This window comes from Opisthocomus hoazin, chromosome 20, assembly GCF_030867145.1.
Source record: "Opisthocomus hoazin isolate bOpiHoa1 chromosome 20, bOpiHoa1.hap1, whole genome shotgun sequence".
NCBI classification, from domain to species: Eukaryota; Metazoa; Chordata; class Aves; order Opisthocomiformes; family Opisthocomidae; genus Opisthocomus; species Opisthocomus hoazin.
This window is the reverse complement of record NC_134433.1, coordinates 5,852,220-5,865,648: the sequence shown is the minus strand read 5'-3', so window position 1 is coordinate 5,865,648 and position 13,429 is coordinate 5,852,220. Positions and strand designations below refer to the sequence as shown.

Sequence of the window (13,429 nt, the reverse complement as noted above, 5' to 3'; positions counted from 1 at the left end):
GGTGCCCTCCCAGCTCAGCTTGGTACTCACCAGCTCCCATGAATGGGGCTGTGAAGGGTGAAACACATGGACACGTCTTAGCTAGGAAGCAGCACCAGCAGCCCAGAAGATCAGATCTCACCACGACCGTGGCCTGGCTCACCCTGACGGCAGGTTTCAAGAGGGCCCAGGACACACGGTGGCCTGGGCACAGGGTCTCACCAGCCTGGCTGGGACACTCAGCACACCGAGCTCAGCCTCCAGCCAGACGCAATCACACAGCCTTGGGATGGAGTCCCACAGCTGGGCTTTGGTGACACAAGGCACACAAAGCAGCAACGTTACCGTGCCAGGTTTCTGTTGTGGGAAGATGGACAGATGGCTTGAAAACGTCCTGTCCATCCCCATGGCCTGCTGAGGCCACCGGTGTCCTGCTTGGCACTGGCCTGAGGAAGCATGGTGACTTCTCCTCACCACCTCCAACCTCCACTCAGTGCTTTGGGTAGAGGAGCCAGGTGACCGATCTGTTAGAGCAGCCTCCCATCAGCCGAGCCCTCTCCATCGTCCACGGACACACAGATGCTCTCCCTTCCACTCCACGTGCTAGCAAGAAAAAAAGAAGATATTCTGCAATGTTGGTGCTTTTGATCTTCTTAAAACCCCTTTAGCATCCCTCTTACAGTCTCATACAGCAACGACAACAAAGGTGCTCTAGGGAAAATTACTTTATTTTCTTTCTTCTTTCAGAAGGCATTTAACAATTTAAGAAACTGAGGTTCTTGTTTAAAAAACAAATCACAATCTCAGGAACAGTCCTGTCCCCAGTGCTGTGGGCACTGGGCATCGCAGGCTTACGAACCTCGTTGTTCAGGTGGGAGCCTCTGAACGCCTCTGATGTGGGCTCCTGGAGTTCAGCAGGAGAAGAAAAACACTCGAGCGTGACTGTGTTGTTCATCCCACCAGAGCTGACACCTCGGGATCTCGGTTAAAGCTCTTTCTGCAGCTGGTTCGGTCAGGCTCCTCGGCTGAAGGGCTTCAGATGGAGCGGGTCAAGCCACCGTGCAGGCTGAGGCAGTGGGAGAGCCCTGTTGTCTGCTGCCCTCCCACCCCACAGCTGCTTCACCCCAAAAGGCTGGGCACAGGGAGGGGGGAGGAGAGCCCCAGCGCTGCCTCGGGGGCTGCCAGCGGCTGGAAGCCATCGGCAGAGGCGCGGGGACGCGGCAGCGTCGTAGCCTGGTGCAGCCATTCGGCTCTGCCCCGGGGGTTCGCACGCTGAGCCTCTGCAGCTCGTCGGGGACTGCGGCCGATGTGGCACACACAGAAAGGGAAAGGACATCGGCACGTGAAGGTGGGGATTTTCCCAAGAGAAAGCCACCCAGACCCCCCCTTATTTCAATGCCATTTTCCAGCCAGGTTGCAGGACGTCCAGGCACGGCCCAGGGTCTCCGAGAGCAACTCCCGGGGCCAAGTCACCGGACCTCGTGCCTAGACGTCACCTCTCCAGGCTAACAGAGCCGGTTTCTCGACACAAGATTCAGTTTTCACTTACATCAGATCAGCACCTCCACCCAAACCAGCGGCGACGCTGCCGACGTGCCCGCGTGGAGCGACGGCCGACAGCTCCCCACAGCACGTCCTCGCCGTCAGCAGGACGCTGGCCGCACACGGGGCTCTGACGGGTTGCATGCGCTGCTTAGGGCTGCTGCGGGAGCGGGATAAAATGACTCGGAAAATATTCATCACCAAAGGCACGAAGCTGGAAAATATTTGGAGAGACACCAGAAGCTGCAGACGATATTAAGAGCGGTGCTGTGATTTAAACCATTTCCAAGCTTCAGCTTCTTGGGGCTGGGGTCTTTAAAATGTTTAAAATCACATCAATCTTTGTTCCTGTCTGTACAACGATACTCCCAGCAGGGCTCAGGCTTTTAGATCCAGGTCCTTCTGCGGTCCCACCTGCACGGATCCCACCAGCCCGCGGCGCTGAAATCCCCTTGGCTCTCATCCTTACGGACGCGGCCGGTTTGGCTGCCGAGCTGGCTGCCAGCACGTGCCGGGCTCTCCTCGCAGCAGGGCACCGAAGTCGAGCGACCGCTGCCCCTCCGCACCCAGCTCCAAACGCTCTCCTGCCGAGAGGACAGCCACTGCCTCCCTCACCGCGCTGCCAGGCACGACACATCGCCGGCACGCACCTTTTGGGATTTGTCTTGAGATAGAGAGCATTACAAATATTTTCATCCAAAAAAGCCCTAAGAAAGGGAGGGAAGGGTTAAATAAAGGCTCTACCCTCCTTCTCAACGTCAAATATCAGAAAAATCTAGGGGAATAGAGTCAAAATCAGTGTCAGCCTAGAAATGGAGACCAAAACTCAGCAGCCAGCCAGCCCAGAGTTCAGCGAGCCCCAACCCGACCTCAGCACCCAGAGATGTCCCTCGCTTTGCTCTTCCGCTGGTATCTGACGTCCGAGGGATCGAACCCCCTTTCCCTGGAGCCAAACAGGGCCCAGCGAGGAGTCCTGGCTGCGTAATCGGCCGCCGTGAAAGTCTTGCACCCGCCGCTCCTCTCGTGCTCTCGCGCCAGCTCCTGGAAGCGGCCGTAGTCGATCCAGGTGCACCACTCGCCGTTGATCTTGAACTGGAAGGAAAAGCAACGCGTTACCAAGCCAGGGAGCAACGGGGCGGACAAAGCACCACATTTCTGCTGAGATAGGGTGGGTGCATCTTAAATTGGTTACCCAGCTGAAGTCTTTTTACTTTTCTAGCCATATCAAGGCCCAAGATAAAGTCATCCAGAAGCTGCTTCAACAGAAAAAAAATTCAGGCATGCAATTACCCACAACTTACTGCTTCAGAGCCACATTTCACCCAGGAGGTTTGACGACACGCACAGATACAGGGTGGCCATTTTTCTTACACGGAATCACAGAGCGTTAGGGGTTGGCAGGGCCCTCTGTGGGTCACCCAGTCCAACCCCCTGCCGAAGCAGGGTCTCCTACAGCAGGCTGCACAGGACCTTGTGCAGGCGGGTCTTGATGCTCCAGTCCCCTCATCATCCTCGCAGCCCTCCGCTGGACTCTCTCCAGTAGCTCCTCATCTTTCTTGAACTGGGAAGCCCAGAACTGGACACAGTACTGCAGATGGGGCCTCACCAGGGCAGAGTAGAGGGGGAGGAGAACCTCCCTCGACCTGCTGCCCACACTCCTCCTAATGCATCCCAGGATCCCATTGGCCTTGGCACCCAGGGCACGCTGCTGGCTCATGGTCACCCTGTCGTCCCCCAGCACTCCCAGTCCCTCTCCACAGAGCTGCTCTCCAGCAGGTCCGCCCCAGCCTGTACTGGTGCCTGGGGTTGTTCCTCCCCAGGGGCAGGACCCTGCCCTTGCCCTGGTTGAACCTCATCAGGTTCCTCTCTGCCCAACTCTCCAGCCTGTCCAGGTCTCGCTGGATGCCAGCACAGCCTGCCAGTGTATCCACCACTCCCCCCAGTCTTGTGTCATCAGCAAACTGGCTGAGGGTACACTCTAACTCTTCACCCAGATCATTGATGAAGAAGTTGAACAAGACCGGGCCCAGTACTGACCCCTGGTCATTACAGCTTTGGTCATTTAGTGCTGTCTACCAGCACATTATCTTCATGAGGGTTTGACCGTTGGGTGCTTTGCCGGACCCTTCAAAGTCCCAGATCCTACCACCATTTCAGCCCCACTTTGCCAGGAGGAACGATTCCACGGCTCATCCCAAAGCCTTCCCCGGCGGGTCTGTGCTCGCCAGGTGTCATTTACACCTGAGACCTCGCTTTGGGGAACAGAAAGAGCCCTGGAGGAAAGGTGTCAACTTGGGAGCACTGCCCAGGTACCCCCTGATGACGGGACCTTCCCAAGGTCAGGCAAAGCCCCTGTTCCGAGCGTGTGACACCGACTCCAGTGCAGCCACAGCCTGGCAAAACAGCACGGGAGCAACACCAGAGCCCTGCGCTGCGGTGATGGGGATGGATCTGGGCGATTCTTGACCGGCGCAAGAGGGCCGTGTTGGGGAACGGGGGAAGACAAAAAGTTTTAATGACATGAATTCATCCTCTTTCCATGGGAGAATTTTAAGAATTGCTTATTTTGACAAGCTGAAGCTGCATTTGTCTAGCAGACCTGCTCCACTAATTTAGCAAAAGCCTTGACTGAATCCTCAATTAGGATTTATCTGAGCTAAGAGCTTATTATGCACTTCATCCAAAAAAAAAACAAAAAAGAAAGGGAAAACAGACTGACTCCCTGATTTTTTCAAAAACCTGACGGCTATGCATTTAAAACGACACTTGACTTTCTGCCCAAGAGCTAAAAGCTTTTTTGGTCGGAAAAACCGCTGACACCTGCAAAATTCCGCAATCAGACATTGCCACTGCTAATCCATTGCTGCCTGCGTAATTACAGCGAACTCCGGCAGGAGGGGAGACGGCGACCGCAGAGTCATAGCGGCGGGGCCAAGTCTCGCCGTGAATCAGCTCGCCACATGCTACTGCAAAGCTGCAGCAGAGGACACGACACGTCGCCTGTAACGCAGCGGGTCCCAAGCAGGACCCGGGCTCAGGGGACCTGAACTTCCCTCCCAGCGCACGCAGAGGTGCGAGGTGATAAGTTCCCACGGTGCTTCAGACTCCCTGCTCCCCTCATTTTTGATTCACTAACCCTCAGCAAATTCTCACACAAATTAAGGGCAAAAACCTCCCGACCCACAGGATCCAGCGAAGCCTCTAACACACAGCAGATGGGAGAGCTGCTCCGCACTCGAGCTGTTGAGCTGATTCCACGATGGGTACGGAGCACCCCTAACACGTCAGATGGGTGCCTACACAGCCCTGAGGCCAACTAAGAGAAACACAGCACGTACAGAGCAAAAAAGCCACCAAGACTTGAACTCAGCTGAATAGGTGACTCGGTAAATCCCGTTTCCTTGAAAACCAAGGGGATGCTTTACCCTCACGATGGAAGGGGAAGCCTGCAGCAAGCCTGTGGTTGGGAGCAGCTCAGCAAGAGCACCAAAGCCACACGAGATACTGGTGTCACCCAGCCCAGCTGCAACGAGGGTACGGACTGCAGCCACCCCCACCCCAAACACTGGCAGAGATATCACAGAATCACAGAATCTGCCTCTCCAGAATCTTACAGCTAGAAACGGCATGAAAAGAGTGCGCCACTATCTGCAGGAGACACCGAGAACTATTTCCAGACTATTTCTAGAAGTCCTGCTCAGACCGGTGCTGTGTCAGGCTGGTCAATGGCAATGCAGCTGCGCTCACAACTGGTTTAACTGGCAAGGGGTGGGTAAAAAACCCACCATCCTACGAATGGGCTGGCATCAGTGCTGGTGCTTTCACCAGCCACAGCAGCTCCAACAGCAGCTAACACTGCTGCTGCCCAGCCGAGCGCAGAAGTGGTCTCATACAGGGATGAGTCTGACATGAGTTTCTGGAACAATCAGATCACTTCTCTCTTTTTAGAAGCAAACTGTATTTTTTTCCTCCCCCCTGTCACGCTGTGGCTGTATCTCAGCACTTCAGCTGTTCTTCCACGGAGTTAGGGACCTCTGATGAGGCTAGCGGCAGCAGGAAATAAAACCGGAGGTCTCCCAACACCAGTCCCCAGAAGTCCCCGTCACCCGGAGCCGGGCAGCAGAGCTGTCAGAGGCCACCAGAGGAAGGGCACAGGGGAGCAAAGGACTCTGCGTGCCCAGACCCACCGGCTTTCGGGTTGTGCTTCCGAGCACGGTGGGATGCCAAGAGGCGGCTTGGTGTGCGGCCAGAGGGCCCTCTCCTCCCCCCATCGCTTGCTCCCCTGCGCGTCAAGCACTACGTACGCTTTCCTTGGGACAAAACCTCTCCGTTGAGGGACAAAACCCTCCAGGCTTGAATAAACAACATACTTTGCTCTGCACCCTGAACTTGGGCTAGGTCACCCAAGTGAGATTTTGAGCTGTTTAATTATGACTCCACCTGAACGTGCAGCTCCTGGCGCAAGGGAGCCGTAAAGGCTGGGAGCTGCCGGCTGCAGACTGAGCTGCCGATACCATTCCCACCAGAACAACCAAATGAAGGCTGCCTGGGATTCATGACAAAAGCAGATTAAATAATATTAAATATTTTTAGTGCTGCAATAGCAGAGCTATAAAACACGCTGAAATGGGAGCAATGCTTTAAGTGTGCCATGGAAAGCAATTACTTCTGCGGAGGAATAAAACACAGACAAACCTGGGGGGGGGAGAATAGTCCCAATTGCCCATAAGATTTACAGATCCGATTTTAACAATTCTGTGATTATTCCACAGATAACAAAAGATTTAAGACTCAAAATAGTTTTACAACATCCACATACAGGCGAGCCAACGCTAAACATCGGTGTTATTTCTGACTAATGCGGTCAGGTTTTCTATTGAATTTTTCACCACCTAGTTAAGCCTTTTAAGGTGATAAATACATCAACAGCAGACAAACAGCTGAAACCCTTCCCTCGTTTTTTTTTAAGACAGCATCATAAAAAAAAGTAATAAAGCTCCTTCAGCCGGCTCTGAAACCAGGCTGCGTTGTCTGGAAAGGCAAATTCGCCCTCCCCGAGGGCTTGGCTTGAGCAGCGAGATGACACAGAGCCAGCGCACACCGTCCCCTCTGAGCTCCTGCTTCCAGGGTCCCCGAGCTCTGGTCCCCATGGTCCCTCCACTGACCGTTCCCTACAGACGTGGCACCGGCACACAGCAATGCAAAACCTGCCTGATTTCTGCAGATCCCACAGCCTGGGCAAGGAGCCAGCCCTGGGGAGGCCCCATCTGGAGTTCTGTGTCCAGTGCTGGGCTCCCCAGTTCAAGAAAGATGAGGAGCTACTGGAGAGAGTCCAGCGGAGGGCTACGAGGATGAGGAGGGGACTGGAGCATCTCTCCTACGAGGAGAGGCTGAGGGAGCTGGGCTTGTTCAGCCTGGAGAAGAGAAGGCTGCGAGGGGACCTCAGAAATGCTTACAAATATCTGCAGGGTGGGGGTCAGGAGGACGGGGCCAGACTCTTTCCAGTGGTGCCCAGCGACAGGACAAGGGGCAACGGGCACAAACTGGAGCAGAGGAAGCTCCAGCTGAACCCGAGGAAGAACTTCTTCCCTCTGAGGGTGATGGAGCCCTGGCCCAGGCTGCCCAGGGAGGCTGTGGAGTCTCCTTCTCTGGAGATGTTCCAGCCCCGCCTGGCCGCGGTGCTGTGCAGCCTGCTCTGGGTGACCCTGCTTGGGCAGGGGGTTGGGCTGGGTGACCCACAGAGGGCCCTGCCAACCCCGACCATTCTGTGTGATTCTGTGAAGAGCTGCCCTGCTTCCCAGTGGCTGCCACCACATATAAAGAGAGGCCATGACGTGAAAGCTGCTGTGAAGGCACACAGCCACCACCAGCTGCTTCTGGCTCAGAGCAGGGGGACAGGCACTCAAGGCAGACCATGACCAAAACCCAACTGGGCCAGCAAAAATACAAACGTTTGCAAAAAAACCCCTGCTGTTGGCAGAGGACATCCACATGCAACGGTGGCCACCAAGCAGCCTGCCAGCCTTCCCTCCTCCTTCCCACAGAGGGCCCTGCCAACCCCGAACACTCTGTGACTCTGTGAAAACAAGAGGCAAAGGAAACGAGGGGAAACTCATAACGGCCTTCAAGCCCAGAAAAGCAGATCCAAGCACGATGCAGGACCACCACAGGGGACATCTGTCAAGGGTTACGCACCCCTGCCAGGAACGGCGTGGCCGGACCCCGGGGAGCCACAGGGCAACGCTGTGAAAGGACGGAGCCACCTGCCCAGGGTTCTGTCGTCCACGGACACGGCCCGTCCCTCAAACACCAAAACTAACACAGACACTGCAGAGGCGATCGGGAGCCAGGGCTGAAGCGGGGAGCCAAGCTACCCGGGAGCATCACCAGAGCACGGCCAGCACCTCCCTTTTTTAACTCACGAGAGTGGACACGAGCAGGAAATTTCTTTCAATCATCTTTTGCAGTGGGTTTCCAGCTGCTCCGACTGCAGAAAGAGAAGCTTCTTGCTGCAGAAACCCATCAACATTCGGGAAGGAGATGAGCCACACTACATATTTCTTTTCTTATCAATGTATTTGCATAAGCAATTCTGGGGGGGTAAGAACCATATATTGAGGACAATATAGTAGCACAATTTACTACACTCCTCCAGACACGCATAACTGCCGAGAAATAAACACAGTGTTTATCTGAAGGGGGAAAATATAGAAGAGAGGCAGAGATGATGACACATGAAATGCTAACAGTGAAAAATGGAAGCCAGCCAAAAATTAATTAGTTTGTCCTAACCAGGGTAACGTTCTATTTTCTTCAGAGAAAAAAACACTGAAACGAGGAGGCTGCTCTTCATCCATTTTTTCTCTCTAAAAAAAAAAATTAATGTATTTTCAGGGAAGGACTAAATAGTACAGGCTACATAAGAGACTGAAGCAGAGCAGTGGGGCAAAGCCTGCTGTGGCTCCTCGCAGACCTTGTCCTCGCAGAGCAAACCCCGTCTCGGAGGGACAGAGCCCATCCCACGGGAAACCTTCCTCCGAGGAGCTGTGTCGCAGCGCAGCATCCCCACGGAGCAGAGGGACGAGGGGAAAGGGAAAGCAGGGCTTTGGGTCTTGCAACAGCTACTCTTTAATTACTCGAGGACATGAAGATTTAGTAGTCCAACAAATGGATTCTTCCCCAGGCAGATGCACAGGGCTTAATGGTTATGTACAGCAGTTTTATGTGTAGCTTTACAGACCACAGAATCACAGAATAGTAGGGGTTGGAAGGGACCTCTGTGGGTCATCTAGTCCAACCACACACATACACACACCAAAAAACAACCAGTCAGTGGTAAGCAGGGAAAACAACCCGTGCTTCAGTGGCACAGAGGCACAGAAACCCGTGTAGCATCACACAGGAGGGCAGGGAGAGCCCACTGCTCCTCTGACGGCCTTTCTAGTTCAGATTTCCAGCACTTTAAAATGTCTTTTTGCCAAATGTTTCAGCTGACACTTCTTTTGGTTCGCATATAGCACCAGGCGTTAAAGGAGCATTTTGCAAAAGCAAGTCTCAGCAGCTCAGCTTTCACAAGGCCAGCAGGGCCGACGCTTCCCAGTCCACGCTTCCACGTCCCACCCCGAAAAACACACGAAACTCAACTGCCAGCTCTGCTCTCAGACGTTCAGGAACGCTTAAGTCTCCTCCCCGCCTGCGTGTTGAAAGCCCAGCCAAGCAAGGCAGGCGGGCGGCGGGGCTGCGAGCTGTCGGGGTGCCCCGCTCCCCGTCTCCGCTCCCCGCAGAGCCGCTGGATCCAGCGCCCGCAAACCCGCCCGGGCGCCAACGGCGACGCTGCCGCCTCCAGCAACCTGGGGCTGCAAGACGCGGTCACTGCTGCGGGCAGGGGTTTGCTTTCCAGAAAATATACAAAAAATTAACATAAAATCATGTCACGCACAAAGACTTTTTTATTTAAGGGAAGTGAAGCATCCAGAGCCTGCAAACATCGCAGTCCTTGCACCTGAGCATTTAAACACACAGAGGGATGTGAAAAACCCCCACTACTGCACTCCATTTATATTCTTGCCTGAGAAGAAACCTTATCTTTGAATTATCTTTGGAGAAGCAGTCAGGACATCCTCAGTCTGCTTTCCAGTGACTTTCCTTGAAATACTGTCCTTGCTGAGCTTAAACACGTTCTTTCGCTGTTAAGGAAAAGCATTGTTCTGGGGAGACGGAGTGTGACTCCGCACACGGGTCTCGAGCAGATTTATTTAATTCCATGCTTGTGTATCTATGGTCCTGAAACCCAAAAACTTGTTCCCCAGTATCCGTGCAGCCTCCTGCCAGCGGTGCAGATCGTGCATCTCAGTTCAAGTGAGCTCACTGAAGACCACTCATCCCACACAGGCACGCTACAGGGCTCATATTAAGAGTATTTTAAGAAAAAAAAAAAATCTATAGCAGAAATGCTCTTCTCCTTAGCACCCCTGGCAGCAGCCGGAACAATTCAAGACCATCAGAACACTGCAAGTTTCATCAATCTGCAGTGCCAAATGTCTCAGAATACAAAACTAAATCCATCCCAGCTACTTCTCACTCTGGGCAGGACTCACGCACCCGTCCTCCCTTTGATTTCCTCTTACGTTTTCATCGTCACCGGAGTGACCAGGGGACACTGACAGACCCCGGGCCTGCCGCAGCGCATCAGTCCCCAAGAAACAGCACGAAGCTTGTGGAGAATCGCTCTGTGAACCACATCCCCACGTTCGGTGGGGTAACGTACACATCTGGATTTTCCATCACAGACAGGGAGAAGTCTCACGAACCGTCTAGACGGTGCAGCTGGGCTCTTGCAGGCTGCAGGAATTTAAACACCACAGCAGCCGAGGCTGTGGGACGGGTAGGTTCATCCCGCTCCTGCCATGGCCGACTTGCCAGTCTTTACTTTTACGATTCCCCTTCCGAAAAATAAAACCACATCCCCCCACTCCACTTCACTTCCAAAGGCCGCTTGGCTTAGAAGCATTTAAGACTGCTGGTACCTGACAGGGGATGCCCGAGCAGAGGGTAACGCCGCGCCAGACGTGTTACTCGGGAATGAGCTGCCCCCACTCCGGGTCCGCACCGCGGCAGCTCTCAGCTCTCACTCTCAGCTCTCAGCTCCTGGCTCGCTGTTGCCGGTCTCCACCGTCAGCCACTTCTCTGGGCACAACAGCAAAAAGGCAGCTGGAAAAACGAGCCTGACGGCTCCGATGTTGAGGTCCTCCATTTCAGTTTGAAGGCAGCCCATCATTGCAATAAACCAAACAGCTTTTACACTGTCCCCTGGATTATTACTAAAACAGATCTCACACCACGGGAGTGCAAAGCACTGATATTACGCAACTGCTATGGCCATTTTCGCCACCTGCCAGTATGACGCTCTCCAAGTCAAACAAGTAATTCATTGAATTATTACACACAGTTTCTCACCTAATTAAGGCTCACAATTATTTAAGGCTCCCTTTGTTAGACAGTGGAAGTGACTGAACTGGAGTCACTCAAGAAAAGATGATGAAATAGTGTAGATTAATTTGTCTTAACAGGGTTATATTGCTTGTTGAAAAGCTAAAAAACTTTTCCTTTTGATTACCAGTTGCAACCTCAGGCTTTAGGGGGAAGAAATTAAGATTAAGCTGGTTCTTAAATTATAAATGTGTGCAACACAAGGTAATACTCAATGCAGCAAGACACCAGGCACGTAGACGCAGAGTCTCACCACATCCCACGTCCATGGGGCTAAACAGAAAGCGGCAGAGGGACAGCGAGCCCTGGGAACAGCAGAGCTTCAAACCCCCCCGCAGCTCTGCAGACGGCGTCCACAAACAGCTCACAGCACCAAAGGTCCCCATCGGTTTTAGACGAAAACAAAAAAGTAGCCTTGTAGTTCTGCTTTCGGTGACTTAAGCGCTCATGAGCGATCAGAGACGATAAAGCAGATGAAACACCTCCCAGAGCCGGCAACCGGGATGCCTGGAAATGGGATTCGCTGTTGTGGTTTCCCAGGGAGTGAAACCAAGAGGCGGCACCGGAGCTCCGCTGACCCGAGCTGTGCACCGTCCCTCGCCAGCACCGTACGGCCGGCGCCCCGGGGACCGCTGCTCTGCGACTCCTTAGCTTCTATTTATTACATCTAATCTCGCAGGAGTTACTCTAAAGAAAAGATTCATTATCTCAGAATTTTTTTTTTTCTAATCTGCATCGCTGCGGAGCGGAACAGCTCGTCTGCCAATTAAGGCAGGGCGACATCCAGACAGTTTTAATTCCGATGGATGAAAACCGGATTACTTCAGCACAACCACGATCTTCTTTTAATAACTAACAGATCAAGCACGGCAGAGCCACCTTCCTATTTGGAAGGAAACAACGGAAAGAAAAACAACCTTCAGGAAACCTAACGCTTCGTACCAACGCCTGCACTAAAGGCTGTTCCTCGGCTACCCAGACACCTTGCCCTCAGCTGGGGAGTAACCCCCTCGCTGCGGCTGCTGCAGGCACGGGGATGTGGCATTTATCTGGTGACCTCCCGACACGAAGCAGCAACCCAAATCTGTTTTTCCCCTTGCACTGTAATGCTGTCACAGGTACGGGGCAACTACTGGGCGTCAGGCAGACAGCGTGATCCAAATTCCGGATCTGGGATGCCGGAGCGCAAGGACAGCTTACGCTCTCCAAAAGATTTGCCAGGCAGGAAGGAAATAAAATGTGATGGACTATTTTTCTCTAATATACCCCTTGTTAGTCGATCTGCAGCTGGTAGTTAAGTGCTTCCTTTTCCTCCCTAAATATAGACGAAATGCTCAGCATGGAACAACTTCAACGCCTTTCACCCAACCTCTTGAGCCTGCTGCAAGCGCAGCCAGGACGCACGTGAAGCCTCCGCGTCCCACCCGAGCTCCCACAGCACCCATGCGCGGTGCTGGAAAGCCCAGTGGGGAGGAAAAGGCCAATTCCCTCTTTGCTGGGAAGGTTCTTCGGTTGATGGAGAGCGATGAGCACCTTTGGCCAGGCTGCTGTCTCCCCCCAGCTCACTTCAGTGCAGGCTGCCCACGCCGCCTGCCTCGGAGGTACCCTGCGCACCCTCAGCCCTGCACTTTGGGTATGGGAAACGAAATTTATACAGGCACCTTCCTAAAAGCACCTGCCTCGGGGCATTTTGTGGATGCCAGGCTCACCCTGCCGTGCTGGAGAACGCAGGGCAAACCCAGACCACATCCACGAGGGAAATCATCCAGCCGGTGAGACGAGCGAGCTCCAGGGCACCACACTGCATCCGCACCACGAGGGAACGTCCGGATCCGGGGTACGGACGGGGATCTGCTTGTGGAAGTCAGGCGTATCCACTTACTAATGCGAAAAAGGATGATGGCAGCCACTCTTCCGAGCCCACCAGCCATTCATTTCACTCTGTTCAGTGAAACCTCCACAGAGAGCAAAAAGGGACGGGGTGTCAGGACTCCTCCCTGTGCTCCGCGCGGCTGACTGACACGGAAATCCATCCCACACCACAGGGAAGAGGCAGGGATGCGCCGCGCACCAGCAGACCGGCTAAGGACCAGACCGAGCAGCAGCACACCACACCGACTGCACTAACGAGGAACTCGTGGCTGTAAAGCAACGGGGAGGAGGGGGCTGGAAAACCCCCCACTTGCGAAAAGCGAGGTAGATATCCCAACGAACGCGACAGGAGATAACTGGCAGGCAAGCACTTCGACACGACGGAGCGGGCAGACACCTGCGCAGGGCGCGTTCAGCACAGCAGGGCAGAGGGTTTTGCTCTAGAGATTACCAAGATGCCAACTTTCGCTCAAGAAAATCTTTGCTGCAAGGCAGCCGCAGCACATTCCCCCTTCTTAGGCCCTCGTGATGGCTGTCTCGGGGATAC

At 53.9% G+C, this 13,429-nt stretch overlaps 1 protein-coding gene across 8 annotated transcripts in view; it reads right to left on the bottom strand.

Moving 5' to 3' along the window:
* Positions 1-694: 694 nt before the first annotated feature.
* TYW1B (tRNA-yW synthesizing protein 1 homolog B) overlaps positions 695-13,429 on the bottom strand; it is a 110,828-nt gene continuing 98,093 nt past the window's right edge. For 7 of the 8 annotated variants that reach the window (XM_075440321.1, XM_075440325.1, XM_075440324.1 and 4 more), the window contains one exon: positions 695-2,613. In XM_075440321.1, the coding sequence (XP_075296436.1) occupies positions 2,392-2,613 (222 nt within the window). In that variant the 3' untranslated portion in view covers positions 695-2,391. The remainder of the gene's footprint in view (positions 2,614-13,429) is intronic. The other variant, XR_012765921.1, reaches the window with a different exon arrangement.